This window comes from Microtus pennsylvanicus, chromosome 12 (genome assembly GCF_037038515.1).
Source record: "Microtus pennsylvanicus isolate mMicPen1 chromosome 12, mMicPen1.hap1, whole genome shotgun sequence".
NCBI classification, from domain to species: Eukaryota; Metazoa; Chordata; class Mammalia; order Rodentia; family Cricetidae; genus Microtus; species Microtus pennsylvanicus.
In genome coordinates, this window is record NC_134590.1 from 37,109,487 (window position 1) to 37,130,471 (window position 20,985).

General features: G+C 46.5%; 1 protein-coding gene across 7 annotated transcripts in view; it reads right to left on the reverse strand.

Annotated features, from left to right (window-relative positions):
* Positions 1–7,873: 7,873 nt before the first annotated feature.
* Positions 7,874–20,985, reverse strand: part of Pgcka1 (PDCD10 and GCKIII kinases associated 1) — an 80,863-nt gene continuing 67,751 nt past the window's right edge. For 3 of the 7 annotated variants that reach the window (XM_075943477.1, XM_075943475.1, XM_075943471.1), the window contains 2 exons: positions 10,903–10,956; positions 7,874–9,562 (listed from right to left, as the gene is read on the reverse strand). In XM_075943477.1, coding sequence (XP_075799592.1) covers positions 8,662–9,562; positions 10,903–10,934 — 933 coding nt within the window. In that variant the 5' untranslated portion in view covers positions 10,935–10,956 and the 3' untranslated portion in view covers positions 7,874–8,661. The other 4 variants (XM_075943474.1, XM_075943472.1, XM_075943473.1 and 1 more) reach the window with 4 other exon arrangements.

Here is a 20,985-nt window from a genome sequence, read left to right on the forward strand (position 1 = left end):
CCATAGGCTCCTATGTTTGGTTAGGGAGTAGCACTGTTCGTTGGAGTAGGTGTGGACTTGTTGAAGGAAGTGTGTCACTGGGGTTGGACTTGGAGGTTTCAGAAGCTCAAGCCAGGCCCAGAATCTTTCTCCTCTTGCTGCCTGTGGATATGGATGTAGAATTCTCAGCTCCTCCAGCACTATGTCTGCCTGCTTGCCACCAGACTACCTGCCATGCTGATAATCACTAAACCTCGAAACTGTAAGTGAGCCCCTTTGCAAGAGTTGCTGTGGTTATAGTGTCTCTTCACAGCATTGACTAAGACGATGGGTAACGAATACAGTTACCTACTGAAAGGGAGATGGGTGAGGGGTCCCAGATGTACATACCTTTGAAAGCCCTTGTAGTAAGCACAGCATTTCAGAGCCCAGAGGTGCCTTGGGTCCATCTTCAGGAGTCCTGATCATGCACAGGTCTTGCAAACGAATCCCCCTCCCATCGCCTTAGCACAAGCCCTCTGTGCTCTTTCTCCTTGATTTAGCACAAGGTTCATTCCTACAGATCCTGTAAGAGCACAGCTTCCATATATGCTTGCCCATCCTACAAATTCTGTGAAGATAATGTACTCTTTGGGTGGCATTTTTGAGCATTACCCAAGCTTGGGTGTGTCATGTATAGGGCCAGATAGAGTTGGCACTCAACTCGCTCAATACCCAAACTATACAAAATTAGACTCTCAGCTTCTTTTTTGAGATGAAATGCTGAGAGTGTGGCCGGTTGCTGTTTCTTTCCCAATCACAATGCTTTGCCTTTGAAGATGGACTGAGGACCTAAGGGGAAAGCTAGGTTAAGACAAGACTCCAGCCCTGCTGACTGAGTCTTTAGGAGCAGATCATACACCTAATTTGAGTGAATCATTATCTTTCCCTGAGGCTGAATGGACTCTTAAGTATGACAGAAGGGACTAGCTATAATTTTATTCTATCATTAAAAAGAGATGAACATCTCAGTATGGTAGAATTTAACTGGATTTATTGTTATTGAGTTATTGTACTTGACAAATCATAAGCAAAATGTCCTCACAGTTATAACACTGTGCTCAAATTGCAGTATCCATAGGTTAGTCGGTTACATATGGATATCTTTTTTTTTTCTTTTTTTTTCTCTGTAGCTTTGGAGCCTGTCCTTGAACTTGTTCTATACACCAGGCTGGCCTTGAACTCACGGAGATCCACCTGTCTCTGCCTCCCAAGTGCTGGAATTAAAGACGTGCACCACCACCGCCTGGCACATATATCTTAACATTGGTAATATCAACATAAGCCACGCTAAATAAAAGCAAAACCAAATATAACCTCTCAGAGTAACCATCCAGCCCTATTGGCCCTCTCAAGGTTTCTATTGTGTAGCAAATGTGCATTCTTTTATATAAAAATTTTATTTGGGGACAAGGAAGGATAAAATAAAGATCCATTTTAATAAGGTGCTCACTTCAAGGACAAGGTGACCTAAAAGTGTAAGTACCTGCATGTGTGCTTTATCCAGCAAGGGATGAAACAGAGGAGATTAAAGCCTGTCTCAGATAAGGGCCCCTGTTGTATTTCTAATGCTAGGTGTAACTGGTGATGTGGGTGGGAAAGGGTTCATCACATTAGAGAGGACTGTCATCAGAAGTGACTCAGAGAGCTTTACAGTATGGCAGCTAAGACAGCATCAAAAGATGTTGAGTGTGACTCCACAAAAGTGAGCCAGTGGCCTTAGCTGAGTGGCGAAGTGACAGCCAGTATGGATGTTTTCCCTGGATCTGGGCAGGTGACAAGTGCTTCGTGTCTCAGTGTGGTCTCGTGGTGCGGAGGGAGGCCTGAGCATCACCTCTGCTTTACAGGTGATGAGACAGGGGAATAGATCTCAGCATGCACTGGCAGCATCTGCTCACAGATACTACTGAAGAGGATTCGAGTCAATCATCCAACCAATAAGCATCCAGTTCAGCGAGGTATTTTGAAGCAGTGTTGGTGTAGTTATTTCATCTTGCTATAAATAAATAAGCTTAGTTTATTTGTGACATAGTCTAAATGTGACACCCGGGTTTGCTAGATTGTCACCTGGATTCTGGCTGATGTCATGAAACTTTTTGAGTTCAAGTCTCATGGATTTGCAAATTCGTAATTTAAACCTTTTGTTGCTCTTCAGTCATCAACATTTTAGACAGGGAGAGAATCTCAGCCGCACCCAGAGACCACAGCTGGCTCTCTTGAACCTGAGAAACCCTCTCTACATATATGTTTGAGGGCTAATGCATCCCTTCCTTCCTTCCTTCCTTCCTTCCTTCCTTCCTTCCTTCCTTCCTTCCTTCCTTCCTCCCTCCCTCCCTCCCTCCCTCCCTTCCTCCCTCCCTCCCTCCCTCTTTCTTTTCTTTCTCTCTCCTTTTTTTCTCTCCCTTCCTTCCTTTTTTGCTTCTCTCTTTCTTTTCTTTTTTTTCTCTCCCCCTTCCTTTCTTTTTTTTCTCAGAAAGGATGCCCTATAAGTTCAGGTTGGCCTCAAACCAACTATGTAGTTGAAGTTGACCTTAAATGTTTTAAATATTTACTTTACTATTTGTATATATGTGCATCTGTATGTGGGATGTGCACGTGAGTGCAGTTTCCTACCGAGGCATTAGATCCCTTGGACCTGCAGGTACCGACAGTTGTGAGTTGCCTCATGTTAATGCTGAGAAACCAAATTTGGGCCCCATAGAAGATCTGTATGCATTTTTAACCACTGAGCCACATCTACAGACCTGACCTTGAACTTTTGCTTTTCCTTCCTCAGCCTCTTGAGGGCTGGATCACAAGTGTGCACCTCACACGGTGGTTTTATTAGGTTCCAAAATGAAATCCAGGGCTTTGCGCATGCTAGGCAAGCACTCTACCAACTGAACTACATTCCCTCCTGTCCATCTGTCTGGCCTTCCTTCCTGGCTTACTTCCTTCCATTTTGAGATACCATCTCCTTATATAACCCAAGTTGGATTCGAACTCACAATCCTCCAGCTTCATCCTCTTGAGAGCTGGGATTTTGGATATGTACCATCATGCCCAGCTGGTAAGTTTTCGTTTATTTGTTTGTTTTCCAAGACAGGGTTTCTCTGTGTAATACCCCTGGCTGTTCCGGAACTCGCTCTGTAGATTAGGCTAGTCTTGAACTCAGAGATCCGAATGTCTCTGCATCCGGAGTACTGGGATTGAAGGTGCGCACCACCACTGTCTGGGAGTTATTACTTTATAATGAGAAATGTATTGTATTGCTTTCAAAGTGTCAAGATTCTCCTTTCTTTTTTCAGATTTATGTGTCTATATTGTGTACGCGTGTGCCTGTGGAAGTTAGAAGTCAGGAGATGGAGTCAGATCCCCTGGAACTGGAGTTACAGTGGTTGTGAGCGGTGGCCCGATGTGGGTACTGGGATGTGGGTACTCTTCCTCTGGAAGGGTGGAAAGCACAAAGTAGCAAGGTTCTAACTAAGTGCTCTAATTAGGCTAGCCCACCCCTCCCCCATCCACATTGGACCGTGTAATTTTGATAAGGGAAGTGAGTGAAATTCTTTGCCTTTTTCCCCTGGCCTTTAGATCACATTTCAATCTAGTTTCCTATGAACTATTCCTAAATGCCTCAAAGTGCTCCCCAGCATCCCCAGTGAGGGAACAGTGGCAGGCAGCTGGCGTTGGGTATGTGTTTTCAAGCGTGCATGTGTTCAGGCTGAGGCGCGCACACATGGATACTGTGTATTCTGCCAATATTGGCCTCGTTTTATTTATTCACAGAGAGCTTTTATAAATGTGGGTTCGTTTGGTCTTCTAAACCAGTGGTTTCCGAAGTAGGTATCACAGGTCCCGGTGGTATGAGAAAGAAATTTTCAACTCTGATATTTTAATTAATGCTCTGTGAGGTGGAATTCATACCAGAAGAAGACAGGATACTTAGTTATAACATACCTATGTGGGGTGAGTGTACTGGATTTGTTATTGATGACCAGTGTGAAGTCACCAAGGTGTCTATCATCAATGCCACTGCCTCGGTGTTGCTAGACAAGGCGAGGAACCTGCCCATGTCAACAGTGTGGACGCCAGGGACCACCTCAAGGTCTAGTAAGTCTCTGCATTCTGAGGTCTAGAAATCCGTTTTCTCCTTCCTCTTTCTTTACAAAGGCAGTGTGTGCTTCCAGAGCACAGGGAAGCTGGACAGTATGTTTTCAGGCTAGGAAGCAGGAGTGTCCCCACATCAGAGACAAGAAAAAGGAAGAAAGAGGAAGAAATTTAAACTCTGGTTCATAGCAAGAGACACAGGGGACTCCAGGAGCAGCGTGACTAAAGCCTGTGTGTGTGTGTGTGTGTGTGTGTGTGTGTGTGTGTGTGTGTGTGTGTGAGGTGCTGAGCAAGTGTCCTGGGGTCAGAACTTCTGGGCACCTGGACACCACAACTCTTGGCTGTAACTTGTGTAGAGCTAGCCCAAGGTACTTTCTCTACACTTGGAATCAAGAGAAAGGACAGAGGGGGGCTCTTCACAGGATGTGTCCTGTGCTTTTCCTGCTTTGGGATTTTAGAGATTAAATTCAAGATGACTGAAATCTGAGGTCACCAAACCCCCAACATCTTAGCCTAAACTTTGGCTTTCTTAAGGTCTCTGACTGAGTTTGGGATTCCCACCATCAGGTGAATAAGGACTCAATGTTCTAGTCTGTGTCTGCCCTTCCTCGGCTCACCAGAAAGCCTGGTTTGAACAAGAGTAAACAGTCTAGGGTGAAATGCCTGCAGGAAACCTGATTCGTGTGGGCCTGAGTTCTGCCAGGCTACAAACATACGTGCACGTCACCAGGACACGAAGCCACTGTCGTCATTCAGCCGTCTTGACTGACGTCTCCTCAGGCCATGTGAGGAGTGTTTGTTCATTCATTCAGCAGAGAGTGAACTTAGTTACCGCTTGTGCCATATGTGATTGTATATTATAGCCAACGGCACCTGTTTGGTAGTTGGTCTTGTGGGAAGGACAGCAGATAGTTCACTTCAAGGAGCAGGTGAGTCAACTTCAGTCAACATTCTGGCTGACAACCAATGTGGGTTTTATTTTCTTTCAGAGGCTGGTGAGCTTCAGCAGTCTGCTCCCTAAGCCTTCGGGAACTTGACCCATGTGAGAGCCTTATACACTCAGTACATAAATACACAGGTGACTCACACCCGATTTTTTGCACTCAGGAGGTGGAGGATCAGCAGTTCAAAGCCAAGCCTTGGCTACACAGTCAATTTAAGGCCAGCCTGGGCTGCATGAAACTCTGTCTCAAAAAGCCAAAAGTAAAAGTAAAAGCTTACTGTTTCATCTTCAGGGAAAGCACTTACCATAAGTCAATGTCAGCTTTGGAGTATCTGTCACCATCTCTGTCACCAAACTCAGGTGGATGAGTTTAATCTAGAGGAAAAGTAAAATGAAACCAGAGAGGGAGAATTCTCTTTTCCATCATAAAGGTGTGTGCGAGATAAAGCCAGTCAGTATTTCAGCATGGGCAGAGTGGGCTCATGGAACTCCATCAATTTAAGGCACTGGTAGAGTCATATTTCTTCTGGGATGTGGCAACTTGGAAGTTGCCCATTCACCACTGGTGGCACTAACTGAACTCAATGGGCTATTTAATTTAAAGAAAAAAGAAAGAAAGAAAGAAAGAAAGAAAGAAAGAAAGAAAAAAGATGTGAAGATGGGAGGGGTTATGGTGGGGTCTGAGTGAGTGGGATGGAGGCTTGATTGGATTATGTTCAGTGTTTATTGCAAACAAGCTGGTGAGATGGTGCAGGCCTTTAATCCCAGCACTCAGAAGGCAGAGGCAGGCGCGTCTGTGAGTTCAAGGCCAACCCCATCCTACAGGGTAAGTTCCATGACAGCAAGGGCTATGTAGGGAGACCCTGTCTCAAAAAACAAAAACACCAACCAACCAACCAACCAAAAAAAAACCCCAAACAAGAAAAAATATATGTATGTATATCAAACATGTATGAATTGACTAAAATAAATAAAAATTACTCTTTTATTTGTTTTTTTTTTGGTTTTTTTTTGTTTTTGTTTTTCGAGACAGGGTTTCTCTTTGGTTTTGGAGCCTGTCCTGGAACTAGCTCTTGTAGACCAGGCTGGTCTCGAACTCACAGAGATCTGCCTGCCTCTGCCTCCCGAGTGCTGGGATTAAAGGCGTGCGCCACCACCGCCCGGCAAAAAATTACTCTTTTTTTAAAAAAGACTTGTTCAGATGAGAGTGCCTTTGGTGAGAAGAGACCTCAAGTCCAAACTACCATCGGGGCTGTCCTGCCTGCTATGGGGGCCAGGAGTGACTAAGCCAGGCAAGTCAGGAGATATTTGCTCATATTTCTGCATCTGGTGCTTCCTTGTGCACAGAAAGTTACATGTAGGAACTGCTTCTGAGTTCCCCAGGGCTGACAGCTCTCTCAAGCTGAAAGGATGTACCGACGAGAGACCCGGAGGAAGACGGGAGATGACAGATGGCGTCATTCACCGAGCACTGACAAATACTGTGTGCCCTGCGAGACACTTAAATTCTCATTCCTTTGAGGCCCTGCCTTGACAATTATAACAATCTGCGACAAGAAATGACAATTTGACGTATAGGATAGTTCAGTTTCGACCAGTGAAAAGTTAAATGTAGTCTTAACTCAAAAAAGCAATTAGTGTGTAATAATAAATAAAATAAAGCTGGGCTAGTGAGATGGCTTAGCCAGTAAAGGTGCCTGCTGCCCTTCCTGATGATCTGAGTTCCATTCCTGGGCTCCGTACAGTTGAAGGAGAGAACTGAGTTACACATGTTGTTCTCTGATCTCAATGTGCAACACACACACACACACACACACACACACACACACACACACACACACGGATTGTAGAGACCCGTGATGTTTGAGCTTGACCTTGGTCCCTCACTTTGGGTGCGCCTGTGCTTTCAAGATGCTCAGATGTTCCAAAGGGCACCGTCTCTACCTCACCCTTCTGATTAAGCGCCCCTGAGAACATACTAGACACACAAGATGCTGGTGGCTGTAGGGCCAACCCATAGAAGAAGCCAGAATGAGGAGTTTTTTCAGTTTTTGAGTTCAGAGTGCTGGCTCAAAGATGTCCTTTGGTGAATCCTGTATGTGGGGGTAAAGGTGATTAGGGCCAAGATTGTTTCATAAAAAAGGTTGGAATTCTTGGCTGTTAACCTTCTCAACAACTTTTTGCAGAAAATGAAGCCCTACAACTTGAGAGAGCTGTCTGTGCTGGGGAATTTAGGGGACATGCCGAGTAGCTACTGAGCATGCTTAGTGCAATGTTTTGGGGACAGCCAGCCAGCCTTGTCTGTATCAGTCCGTTCTTTACCCAGGCCCTGTCTGAATTTCCTTTTTGTGTCCATTTTGGAAGTGTGACTGAAGCTGGGGTGGTGGTAACTGCCAAGACTTCCTTTTCCTGGGCCAAAGACTTAAGGCTGTTCTGGGCCACAATCAACGTGAGAAGCATCCTCCGGACCTCTTGCAAACCAAGCCTCTGACATGGCAGAGACTGTAGGCTGCTCACCTTGGAATCGATGTCCGTTCTCTCCCATCCTCAGGGATTATATCTCAAATTGATGTGGGATACCCGAGTACGCAGCTTGATTATGTTTGCTATTCTTTCCTCTCCAGCTAGATGTGGCCAAGTGACCAGATGCTAACCAACCTGGTGTGAGCAGAAAGTGGCACTTACACCACCTCTACACAGGAAGTGCCACATCTGGCCCCTCCCTTTTCATCCCAACAAACGGATGTCTACCCTGTGTAAACTAGAGGAGACACCAGCGGTTGCTGATGGTGTTTGAGACAAGATAGAGAGGCATAGATGTGCTGATGCTTTTACCAGACATTTAATGACACAAACCCCTCCACAAATGACTTTGCTCTTCCAAAACACTCATGAACTTGGAACTAAAACATGACACTCGTTTTTAAGAAGTATTTTGGCCAGACCCCGCATCCTAGAGGAGGTTAAAAAGTAATCGTGTAAAAAAAGTTAAGGTGAAGGTGTTTTCATAGCACAGCTAAGGACTAACCATTTGTTCACTGGCCACATCCGGTTCACCCTGAAGGCTGCAGAGCTTAACCTGATGTCCAACAAGTGGTTAGTGAGTAGTTCCCTGGGTGCCTGTTCCTGAAGTTAAGCTCTGGTATACAGTAGGCACTTTAAGTGGATAGTTACCCTATCTAGGTCGGGTGACATATTTGGCTCTCAAAAAAAAAACAAGGTAAAGAAATACATTCAAATAGCACGGCCCATGTTTGTGTGCCCCTGGGATCGGGTGCGGGGATATATATCAGGGCATTCTCATGCACATCTGGACAGATGTTCTAGGGGAGCTTCCAGGGCCAGCAAGCAAGCTGCCTAACTTCTGCATTTGTTGTGGACATGGTCGTGGCGGCCCACACTTAACTCTGATTCTAGCATTCTGAGTCAGAGTCCAGCTGCACAGAGGGGTGCCGTAGACAGTCGGCAGCCTGGCACAGGTACTGGCGACGGGGAGAGAACAGATGTAAACAAGTGGCACAGCTGGTGAGGCCGCCTGGGGTGCCCGCAGAGTGGTTAGCCCCACGTCTACATGCTTCTCTCACCTTATTGGGGCCCTTCACCTAGCCCCTCCCCTAATCTGCCTCGCCTGCATCTTCTCCCGCAGTCGCAGCTTCTAATGCTGCAAGGGCTTCAGCCACCTCAGCGTCCTCATCTACCATAACCCTGTCCCTGTCCCCATTGTAGGTGTGGGGGACATCCCGCTCACTTCTAGAATCCACCACTGATGAAGGGTGAGCAGGACCCTCTTCTTTAAAGCAGACATTCAGAACCTCTGTTGGCCCTGCCTCATTCAATGAGTCCCAGCTTCTCTTCAGGGAGAAGGGCAGGTTCAAACCCTGCTCACTCACGCTGGGGTGAATTGCCGGCAGGGGCTCCACCTCAGAGTGGTTCTCAAAAAGATAATCCTTTTCTTCAGGGTCTCCACGGTCTACCGTGGGGCTCCAGAGCTGGGGGTAATCCGGGGCTGGTATGTGTAGGATGTGGTCAGCCACCGCCAAGACCTCAGCAGGGGCTCTGCAGTCTCCGTGTCCCACCGGCTGGGTCTCTTCCGAGGTGGGCACTGTGTGGCTTTGCTTCCTGCCGTCCTCTCCTTCGAGGAAGGGTTGAGCTGGGTGAGCACTGTCTATAGAGCCTGCCCAGGGGCTGCTGGCCCAGGAGCCACCGTCGTCTTGGTGGGGCCTGACCACGTGCAGACTGGCAGTGGGGCTGATGCCATTGACAATACCCGGCTTCTCTGCACAGCGTCTCTCTTCTGAGTCCTCCTGAGGGAGTGGTCCTTGGTGAGGTAGACCAGATATATTATCTCTGTTCTCTGGCTTGCTCAGGCTCCCAGCATGCAGCGCGTTCCTGGGCACCTCAAACTCGCTGTTCTGGGTGCCTTTTAGTCTGACAGTGTCCTCCTCCTCCAACTTGCAGCTGTTTACTTCGTTGACAAAGCCAGGGGAGGGCACTTGAACCGGGTCGAAGAGATAGCTGGGGGTGAGAGGAACAGCCATCAGCTAAGTTGACATCAGGACGGAAGAGAATAAATACACTTGACATACAAATCTTTGGCTCATGAAAAGAGCTGAAGGGACCCAAAAGAAAGGGATAGGTGAATTATAAAGTAGTTCATGGAATTTAAAAATGAAAATGAATTTAAAAAATGTCCACTAACAGGGAAATAAGGGGTTAAGTACCTAGTACCAACAGTATATTTCTCCAAGGGAATATTATGCAATCATGAAAATGATAAATATGAAGCCTGTGGTAAGGTTTAAAAAAAAAAACTGTCTCTGGGGCTTTAATTCCACGACTCTCATAAATAACAATATCTGTAGATGCTCAAACTTTCTATATGAAATTATGGCATATCTGCACACACCTCATTACACTTCAAGTCATTTCTAGATTCTCTGTTCTACCCAAGGCAAGATAAACGTTATGTGGATTATCTTCAACCTGCACTGTTTAGGGAGCAGCAAGAAGAAAGTCCAAGTGCTCAGCACAGACTTGGTTTCTTTTCTGAATATTTGAATCTCAGGTTGGTGGACCCTGGCTGTAGAGTCCATGGATGTAGAGAACCAATACTGGAGATAATAAATCCGTTTGAACGAAGCCCAACATCACAGGGCTGTGACAGAGGGACGCTTATGTGTGTGTTTGGGATCAAATGAAGTCAGAGCTTCCCGCTCGCAGCCTTGCCTCTCCCACCCCAGCCCGGGAAGTCATTTCATTATCAGTTAATTTGTTTTCCTTATGACTCACGTCACTCAAGGCTCTATGAAATGTCACAAGAAAGGTGACTGGACTCTTTATTGTCGGTGATGTCCTTCAGGAGTACTTTATAACCTGAGCTTTTTTCTCCCCCCTGCATTGAAGGCTTTGGGAGAAATGTAAATTTGACCCCAGGAGGGATGGTATGTCTTAACAGTTTTGAGCAATGAGAAAAATTTAAAAAACAACACCTAAACAATGCTAAATGGAGCCAAGCCTTTGTGTCTTGGCAATGTGGGCCAAGCCCGAGCTGCCTACGTGTAGTGATGGCGGCACAATCATGCATTGTCTTTATGGGTTTATTTATTGCTATACGCTTGCTATTGCTTCGGCGTTTGCTGTTGGACAAAACAATGGTTTTCCATATGACATTTTCATCCCTGTATATAATTGACTTTGACTATCCACTCCCATCCTCTAGTGTGTCCTCCCTGCACTGTCCCGTTCTCTCCCTAGAGTCCCTCTTCTACCTCCACGTCTTATTTTATAGGCATGGTCTTCACAAGACTCCGCAGCGGCTCCAGATTCCCCTGGCCATGGGATCTCTGCTCACTTACCTGTGTATCATCTTACAGCACCTGCACCCCATCTGGATTATTTTTTGTTACCATCTGGAAAAGAAAGGGCAAGAAAAAGAGAATGTCATTAGTCGTATTAGTGAGAATCGAGTTTACTTTTCTAGATAATCAAAATTAAGAGCTGTGAGTTCTGGTCGAAGGATAGCACGTGAATCAGGAAGACAGACCCCCCTCACGTGTCTAAAGTCATGGATTCAGAGTTCCCATTCTTTACTCTTGCCTCACACAAACCCCTCTTCAGCCACATAAGTTTTATATTCCACTGCCATCTGCAGATGAGAAAAGCATGGTGAAATAATGCCGGGAGCAAAGGGACCCATGATGCTTAGCGGCCTGTGCTCTTCCCCAGGGAATTCTGGACACAGCACACACAGCTCAGAGCAGGAGGTGTGAACTCCTAGAGAACTCCTTGTCACTTCCTCAGGTATTAAGATGTCAACAGTTTGGATCCTGAATGTCCATCAAAGGCCCATGTGTTAGAGGGTTGGTCACCAGCCTGTGGTACTACTGTGAGGTGGTGGGCTTTTTTGAAGGTGGCATTTAGTGGACAGAAATTAGATCATTAGGGGACATACCTTTAAAGAGAATATTTGGACCCAGCCTTCTTTTTTATTTCCTTTTTTCTTATTTCTCAACTGCCATGAGGTGACCAAGTATCTTCTGTCACGTGGTCCTACTATGATGTTCTATAAGCTTTGACTACTTGTCTGAAAACCCCATTTGTAGCAATTTTTCCAGCAGCACAGGAAGTGGTTACATATCCTTTCTTTCCCCAAGCACCAAATCCCTTAGTGAATTTGCAAGTCTACTTGGTCACCCAGCCATCTCTCATCTTCCCTCCTGATTATCTTTCATTTATCTTCCTAGCATGTGCTACGACTGGATACGTCGTAGATTCATTTCTGATCTATTTTCATGATGTAGTCAGCTCTCCATGCCTTATTTGTATTATAAAACACACACACCTTATACTCACAAAACATGCAATCAAGTTGCCATAACACAGGCATTAGCAACACCAAGAAGTAACTCTTTCTGGAATAAAGACCAATGGTACAGGTCTGTCAATCATGACATCAAGTGAAAAACATACAGAGACCAAAGTGCAACAGCCCTGCAGAGAAAGAGCAGCAGCACAGAAAAACATGCTCACACATACACATGCACATGTGCACACACATGTGATACACACACAAACACAGTGGCTTTTAGGATTATGCTCCTAGCTCTACCTCCCTACTGTCTCACTTTCTGCTCATAACTTATAGATCAGATGGAAATATACGTTATAACTGACAGTACCTGCAATACCGTAATACTTAACTCTTGTTTTTTTTTTTTTTAAGTCCAGGTAGGAAGGTAACTAGTTAAGACAAAGTAAAAGGGAGCTCAATAGTATTTGAGAAACCAAAAAGACAGACTGAGATAGTCCTATAACTGAATATTAGCAATTAGTAGGCCAGCTTTTGGAGTTCTAGTTTAGCAGCCAGAAGAGAGGGAGAAAAGAAGCAAAGGGGGTGGGACCGGGGAGGTGGGGGCAGGCACAGTGTTGGTCCCTCCCAGCTTCTTAGCAGCTGCTTGGATCCCTGGGAGCTATTACTTGGTGAAGCTTAAAAGCCTTTTGCATTTTCTGCTGGACTAGAGTCACAGAGTAAATTGCTCAGAAATGCAGGAATGGCCCGGATTTAACATTCCTCCTACCCTTTCCCAAGGGGGATGGACAGACAGAGGCAGGCAAACTAGAGATTGAGCCCTTCAACTGCATGTGTGTTTCCTGCAGTCTTCAGGCTCCCCCATCTGTCCTAAAAGAGACAGGATCCACACTGCTCTCCTAAACCCTGCAATTACAGGCTATTTGAGTAGCATTTACCTTTTTAGTGTCTAAACTGCCTCCCTTAGGGCTCACCTCTTGGCTTTCCTTCAGGTCCCGTCTCATACTCGAGAGCCATGTTTTTGAGTCAGGTACCGGCCTGAGCTGTGGGACAGTCTTCCTGGTTCAGGTCCTGCCCTTTCTTTCCACTCTGTGATTTCCTTTCCTGGTGACATTCCTTCTCTCAAATGGCTCTAATGTTCAAGGTTCTATGACCCAGAGGTGAATAGGGTAGGACCAATGTACTCACCCCCCTTCCCGCACCACACACACCCATATCTGCGATTATTCTTCCTTATACATATCAGATCAAGTTCAGTCCATTTCCAGTGCCTATATCAAAATCCCATTCACATCTTGCCTGGAACAAGGAACTCTCTGAGCAAAAGGGAAACATCCCTCCTCCAGCATGATCTATGAAATTAGAAAACTATCAGCCCCTGAGGGAAGACTGAGTTCCGAAGGAGCAATCTACCCGCCTTCTTCCTAACTTATAGTGGAAGCCCTTGATAGCTAAGACGAGTCCAAATTTGCTTTGTCTTTGGAGTGATATAAACAGCAACAGGGAAGCAAAGGGCTTAGCTTTTGCAGCCAGGGTTTGGTTTACACAGGGGAAAAGCAAATACCATTAGGATGGCTGAGTCTACCTAGTGCAGGCGCCACCTGCTCCCAGGCCGCCACATACTGCTCGACTCTGTCCGTGTTTCGTGTTGAAGTTAAACAGCCTGTGTTTGAAGATGGTCAGGGCTGCATTAGTTAGTGGCGAAATCTTCAGGCAGGAAAATCCTGTTTCACAATGGGGATGGGGGTAGGAAGCCTTGTTGTTTTCTAATAGAGAAATTGACAGCATTCATAAAAGAGCACCAAGGGGTCAGGGCTGGTGTGGAGAGTGATTGCTTAGGCAGCTTAGAGGGGTTCTGCTGGCCAAGTCTGGAGTCACCAGACCATCAAAATGAGCAGGACTATCAAGAACTCTAGCTCACTGACGAAAACATGAGCAACAAGACCTCAGTGAGATGAGTGCAGAAGGGCCAGGGCCAGCTCTGTCATGCAAGCAGGAAGGCAGCTAACAAACCGCTTGTTACCCCTCATAGCAATAATGGATCCAAGTGAGAGTCACAGAGGGAGGCCCAGGGAACAAGACAGGTAAGGAGAATGAAGGACCCGATGATGGGGAGTGGGGCTGGGAAATGTTCTCTTCTGGCCATGCCCTAGCCACAGTCCTTATAAACTTACAGCAGTGCCTGCCTGCATTGAGCCTACAAAGACAGAGGCACCAAACAGTCATAAATGGGGTTCTGTCCTCAGGACGACCCTCCCCTCAGAGGAAGCCCCTCCTGCTTTGGTGCCTATCATCTACCTCAAATACTGCACACACACACACGCGCGCGCGCACACACACACACACACACACACACACACACACACACACACACACACACACACAGAGAACACTTCACCCTCGCTAGTCAAATGCAGGAATGGCGGGTGAGGGAAGGGGAGAGAAACGGGGCTGGGTATCTTGTGTGGTGTTGTTTGGTTGTGATTTGAAATAGCCTTGCTATGTAGTCCAGTCTGGTCTGGACTCACTATTGTCCTTCCTCAGCCTCCTGAGGGCTGGGGTTTCATGTGTGTACTACCTTGGGATGTCAGGTTGGATCAGCCATTCCAACCGAGGGTCTTTTCATTCCCATGTTCAGATCACACATGTTCCCCACCCACTGGCCCTGAATCACAATTCAAGACCTGAGAGGGATGGGAAACAGCCGCTTTTCTCCCCTGTGGTCTACGCCCAAGCATCAAGGACAAGCTGCTTCAGGGGCCCTCTGAAATGAGACTTTAAAGTGGTTCCCGAGAAGTGGATTGAGGCTTTAGGAGGCTGCTGGGGTATTTGCGAGAGAGCTGTAGTAAAATGAAACACATTTTATCTCTGTTTTGAAAACTTGCTACTATTTAGAAAACAGAATTCATTTTCTAAATCTGATTTCTCAGAACCTGGCCAGAGGGCAAAGTAGCCAAATATTTAGGGAGCTACTACTGGGTACTGAGCTCCTGTCTCAGGAATGGAGGAAACCTCAGCAGGTGTAGACTGTTCACGGAGGGACACAAGAGAAGCCGGCCCAACCTGAGAGCGTTCTGACGCCACAGGTGAAGAGGGATTAGGAGATGAGCTACAGACCACGGAATCTCACGTAGGTGACTTTTTCGTACCTAAAGGCATCGAGCTTCTGTTACATTTGAGATGTTAAAAGATTACAGGTCAATTCCTATTATCCAGACCTTTAAATACTTCACTTTACACCTTTGATATAAGTAAGTATTTAGATATAAGTAAGTATTGCCAAGAATTGGGTTGGATGGGACATTTGTATAGAGAGGCATACTTATAGGTCCTCCCTGCCACCCCCAGAAGTTCCCTGGTCAAACAGGCTTGGGGAGAGCAGAGATTAAAGTTGAACACGTTCAGAGTTATAACAAGGGATGGTTTTCCTTAGTTAACCTAGTGTTTCCCTAAGATCCTAGCTCACACAACTTACTTTTGTAGTAAACTTATCAAACTGTTAGAACCCATGCTGTGGGATGCTCTGGGAAAAAATATGGTGGAGAAGACAGCCCTTCTCATCAGGAGTCTTACACGTGAATGCTATACTGTGGGCTTTCAATACACTTAGCTGGGTGTAGCCCATGCCTGGGTGCTAGGAGTCTGCACCTTAGCTGCAACTCTATTTCCAGCATCACAGATGCAGGGGCGCTGCTTCTCTTGAGTCCTTAATGTCTTTGTCTGCCATCAGGAGTCTCTTGCATCTCTTCCAGATCTCACCATCCAGACACGACAGTGGCAAACAAGAACTGCCACACACCACCACCTATCTACCTGGGATTTGCTTCAGCTTACACGCTTGTGGACGCTGGAGGAGTCCTGAGGGCATCCATGCTACCCTGCACTGGGAAGCTTGCTCAGTGGTTGCAAAAGAGTCCATAAGCTCGTGGAGAGGTCACTGGGGGCCACTGGTCACAAGTCATGATCCTGACTAGGAATGAAAGGTTTGGCTCCAGCGTCCTCTCCTCCAGCCCCACGTCTCCATCTCACTCCCTAGAGTTAGGTACCTTGACTCAGGTCTCTTCTACAGGGCCCTAGGACTCTGAGATAGGGACACAGGTACAAAAAGCAGAGTCACTGGAAGGAGTGAGGGTTTCAGATTAAGGGTGGGGGGCATCTGATGAACCCTCTTCTTCATGTGGTGGGCCTTGGGGAGGGTGTTGAGTACTGGGAGCTCATAGCAAGTCCAGACATCTGAGCCTTATGAAACACCTTGTGTTAGTCAGGGCTTCTACTGCTGTGAAGTGACACCATGACCATGGCAATTCCTGTAAAGAAAAGCATTTGTCGGGGGCTGGCTTACAGTTTCGGAGGTTCAGTCCGTTATCATCATGGTGGGATATGGCGGTGTGCAGGCAGACACGGTGCTGGGGAAGGAGCTGAGAATTCTGCATCTGGATTGGCAGGCAGCAGAAAGAGAGAGAGCTACTGGGTCTGAACGTTACACTAGACCTGGCTTAAGTTTCTGAGACCTCAAAGCTCACCCCCTAATGACACACTTCCTCCGACAAAGCCACACCTACTCTAGCAAGGCCACACATCCTAACAGTGCCACTCCCTGCGAGCCTGTGGAGGCCATTTTATTCAAACCACCATACACCTGCAGTAGGAAACTGAGAAGCCAATGTCATCACCTCCTCAGGAGACACAGCTGGGTTTTCATGGGCACTTCTCAGTGAAAGGCTGCCTTGGGCCTGTTGGAACTGTGTCCTTCAGAAGGCTGTCTCCATGGCCTTGCCGCAGCTGGCCTTGGCAGTTACGTCCCCATGCGGAGGTGTCTATACCACCACCGTGATGCTTCCACTTTCAGAACTCAAGAGGAACAGGCCAGGTTCTGATCCCCGACTTCACTGCTGTGGGGTCCACAGGACCCTTGCTGTTTCTGTTGCATGTGGGGACACAATCTTTTCATATACCCAGATAACACGACTGTTTCTCTTGCTGTGGTCTTTACTATATAAGTCATTTTGTCAGATCTTAAAGATGTTTCATTTGGTCTTCTGTTTCAATTCTGATGCCACCCTCCTTTCTGATTTAGTGATTAGATACTTGACTGGGGCTGGGGAGAAGGTTCCTGGTTAAGATCCCTAGCTGTTTATGCAGAGAGCCTAAACTCAGTCCACAGCGGCCACATTGGGAGGCTGACGTCTGCCTACTATAATTCCACTTTTCCATGCTCAGATGCCTGTGGGTTCTTTGGGCACATGGCATATACTGACATAGACACATATACCTAAATAAAAATAAAATGAGGGATGTTTGATGAGCCACTGGCTGAAAAGCATTGTGAAGCATCTTCATTTCTTCTGCAGTCCACACCAAGCCTCTGGTATGCACCAGGCACTGTGCTAGGGTCTGGGGACACAATGGTATTGTGGATGCTCCCCGGGAAAACCTATCGTCTCTCAGGCTCTCTCCTCCCACTCCCCTGTGTGTGCTGGGAGGGGGTAAAGAACATGGAATGGTATCAAATTTCTATAAGCACCGAGAAGATGCATCCCATCACTCTGGTGGTTAGATGCACAGACAAGTGAACAGGTTTAGGTCAGAGATGGGCGGCCATGACGTCTGTTCCACATAGGAGTCCTGCAACTTCCAGCAATGCTCTTTGTCTCTGAGTGTCACCTGTCTAATCAGCCACCCGGTACGAGTAATGATTCTCGCTTGTCAGGGTTGCTATGAACAACGAGATGACGGCCTGGTGTGCAGTAGTTCTTAACCTTCCTGATGCCACAAGCCCTTTACTACAGCTCCTCGTGTGGTGGTGACCCCCAACCATAAGGTTATTTTCATTGCTACTTCATAACTGTAATTTTGCTACTATTCTGGATTGTCTTGTAAATATATGTGTTCTCCACTGGTCTTAGGAGACCCCTGTGAAGCAGAGAACCACTGTTATAGCGCATCTTCTACCACGCCAGAGGACCACCAGTACTTATGAATAAATACTCAAAGCATGGAGGGATAGTTCCAGGTGGTCGAGAGAGCTTGCTGCTCTTCCAGAGGACCTGAATTCGGTTCCTACCACCCACATCAGTTACTACTTGTAACTCTAGCTTAAGGGAATCTGGTGCCGTTTTCTGGCCTCTGCAGGTATCTATACTCATGTACACATAACCACACACGTTTAGATACATGTAATTAAAAATAAAAGTAACGAACACGCACTTAACAGGCGAGTGATCACTATGCATCCAGTACTGGCTCAGGGACTTTCTTTTTTAAATTCTTTCCCACTTTATAACAGACTGTTCAAGGGGGAATAAATGCTATAAAGGTTGGGAGATAGTGTAGCTGCTATTAATGAAGTGACTATTGTTTTATACATGACCACTTCCTATTCCCTATCTTGATAGGTTCTGGCCTTAGTACACATTCTCCTCAGCTTGTGTTCAGTAGTTTTTGCAAAATGGAACCTGCTTTCCTCTTGACTTGGTCTTTCCAGCCATCATTTCATGTGCCTACCACCAGATGGCAGGACATAGTAGTTATTAATGTTTTAATTTCAAGGCCGGCACACACTTGGTATCGGAAGGCCTCAGAAACACAAGAATCAGGTTACAAGCAGTACAGGTGCTTGCCATGGTAAAGTTTGCCAGCAAAGGACATGGTAAATATTCCAGGCACATCTGCCACGTTAGTTCTAGTGGCCATGGTTCAATAGCTCTTCTTGCAGCTCTGGCCAGGCAAAGCTTTATTCCTTAGTCTATCAAGACCACAGTGGGGCGGAAAGGGCTTACAATCCTATGCAGCCCCCCTCACAAGAAACTACTCATGAAACCCTACCATCTACTTCTGGGGCTGAGCGAAGAAGGAACTTGTGGGGTATGGAGACTTCTAGAGCCTCTGAGATTCTGTGACTCTCCATCGGGGCTGTTCATAATCAGAGTCTCTCCTGAGGCTGTGTATGAATTGGCCTGGAGTCCCCCCTTCCAACTGAGGGTCCATGGCTATGAATTGGGAGGTGACAATCTACCCTACAGTTAACAGGACCCAACTGGAAGGGTTTGGAGGAGAAGCCTCTTCAGTAGAATCTAGAACATTATGGGGAAAAGACACAATGAGGGAATAAAATGGAACAAAAGGCACACAGAACTGCCCAGCTTTGAGAGAGACCAGCAACCTCTCAGGTGCCCTGTGGGGTTGAAGCCACTGAAAAGCTGTTCCCTGTTCCCTGAATTGTAACCAACTCCTGAGAGGTGGTGCTGTCTGGAGTAGATAAAACACAATTTCTCATAAAGATATTCTCTCTCTCTCTCTCTCTCTCTCTCTCTCTCTCTCCCCTCCGTCCCTTCCTTCCTTTCTTCCTCACATGTGTGTGCTCAAGTGTATGTGCGTACATGCATGTGTGCTTGTGTGTGTGTGTGTGTGTGTGTGTGTGTGTGTGTGTGTGTGTGAAGAGGATGAAGGCTCCTGGTAGACAGAGCAGCAGAGGGCCCTGAGTTGTACTGATCCACCTGAGTCTGGGTGGAGCCCAAGAACCTGCATTTCTTACCAGCTGTCTTGGGTCACAGGCTGGTGACCGTTGCTCACGGCTTCAAAGAAGTTGAGGCAGTTTTAGTTGCCTGTGTTGCTCTGTCTCTGGTTGGGCCCGGCCAGCTTTATTTTAATGAGGAGGTCAGTATCTTAACACTGTAGCCTGGTGGGTCCCTAGAAAACAATGAGGCTGCTACATGGTGCTGAATCCTTTTAGGGATCAATGATGTGACCCAAACCAAGTTAGCCAACATAATAACTTGGTCAGAAACCAATTCGTCATCACCACTCTCAATCCCAACACAAAGTCAGGCAATTATCTGAAGACTTTAAAATTTTTGTTCATTTTTAAAACTAAGTTTTATAACACTTTATTTTAACTTTCCTTTGCTTCCTTTATTTTTGACATAGTCTTACTACGTAGCCCAGGCTGATCTTGAACTTGCAATCCTCTTGCCTCCGTCTTCTCTAAGTAGTAAGGTTACAAGTATGCTTTACCATGCCTGGCCATACTTTGTAAGTTTTTCTCATTTTTCTTTTGAGGGGGCCTGGAGAGGGCAGGTTATCATGCATTTCAGACTGGCCTCAAACTCATTACTTAGCTGAGAATGACTTTGAACTTCCGGTCCTTCTGCCTCCATTTCCTGAGTACAGGGACTATAACATGCACTGCTGTGCCTAGTTTCATGTGAGGTTAAGTACTAAACTCAGGGCTTTGTGTCTCCTAGAAAGCACTAGAACCAGCCAACCGAGTCACAACCCCTGGACATTTTCTAATGTATGTTTGACCTATTATCCCCGACTGTAGCATGTAACAGGACAGCACTAGGAAAAATCAAGTGCCTAAAATATGGAATTCATCTGAAGAACATACTATATGGGCTCGGATTGCTCTTGGATTCATTTCCCCCCTTTGCCCGGCTATTTTTCAGGGAACTCTAGCCTTGCAGTTCCCCTGCCCTTAGAGCCCAGTGGCAGTGCTGGACTGGACTGGAGGGCAAAGAGGAGAGACATCAGGGATCTCTGGATCTCAGACAGGCTGCTCTCCATTCTGGGAACAACTCTATGTTCTCTGTAGCTTCTGGTGCCCAGTAGGGTCCCCTGGAGACATGATGGAACCCCTCATGTCTACCTCCATCTCTCATCAGAGACTGATGTCCTGGTATATGTTTTGTTGGCAAAGCAGAATACCAGGCTGTAATTTATAAAGAAAAGCAATTATTTTTCAGAATTTAGAGACTGCAAAGATCTGGCGAGGGCCTTCTTGCTTCATCAGCAAGGTTTTACATGGTAAACATTAGGGAGAAAATAGGGGTAGGGCACGGACAGGTGTGGATAAGAGAGGAGAGGGGACTCCCCTTCTCATCGGGAATCCACAACCCCTAGCGCTGTTGCACTGGGGTTAAAGGTCAACACGAATTGGAGAGAGGAGAAATAGTCAAACCACAGCAGGTGGAAAGATCGACCTGCTTTGATGATCTGCGTCACCTCGTCGTCTCATTTGCTTCTGAGTTTTTCCCGTAGCTACATAACCAAATGACCACATACCGCGTAGGATTTCCTTGGTTGGAAAGGAGGTGTTCCCATTCCCTTCAGGGCCTTACCTATTACAGAT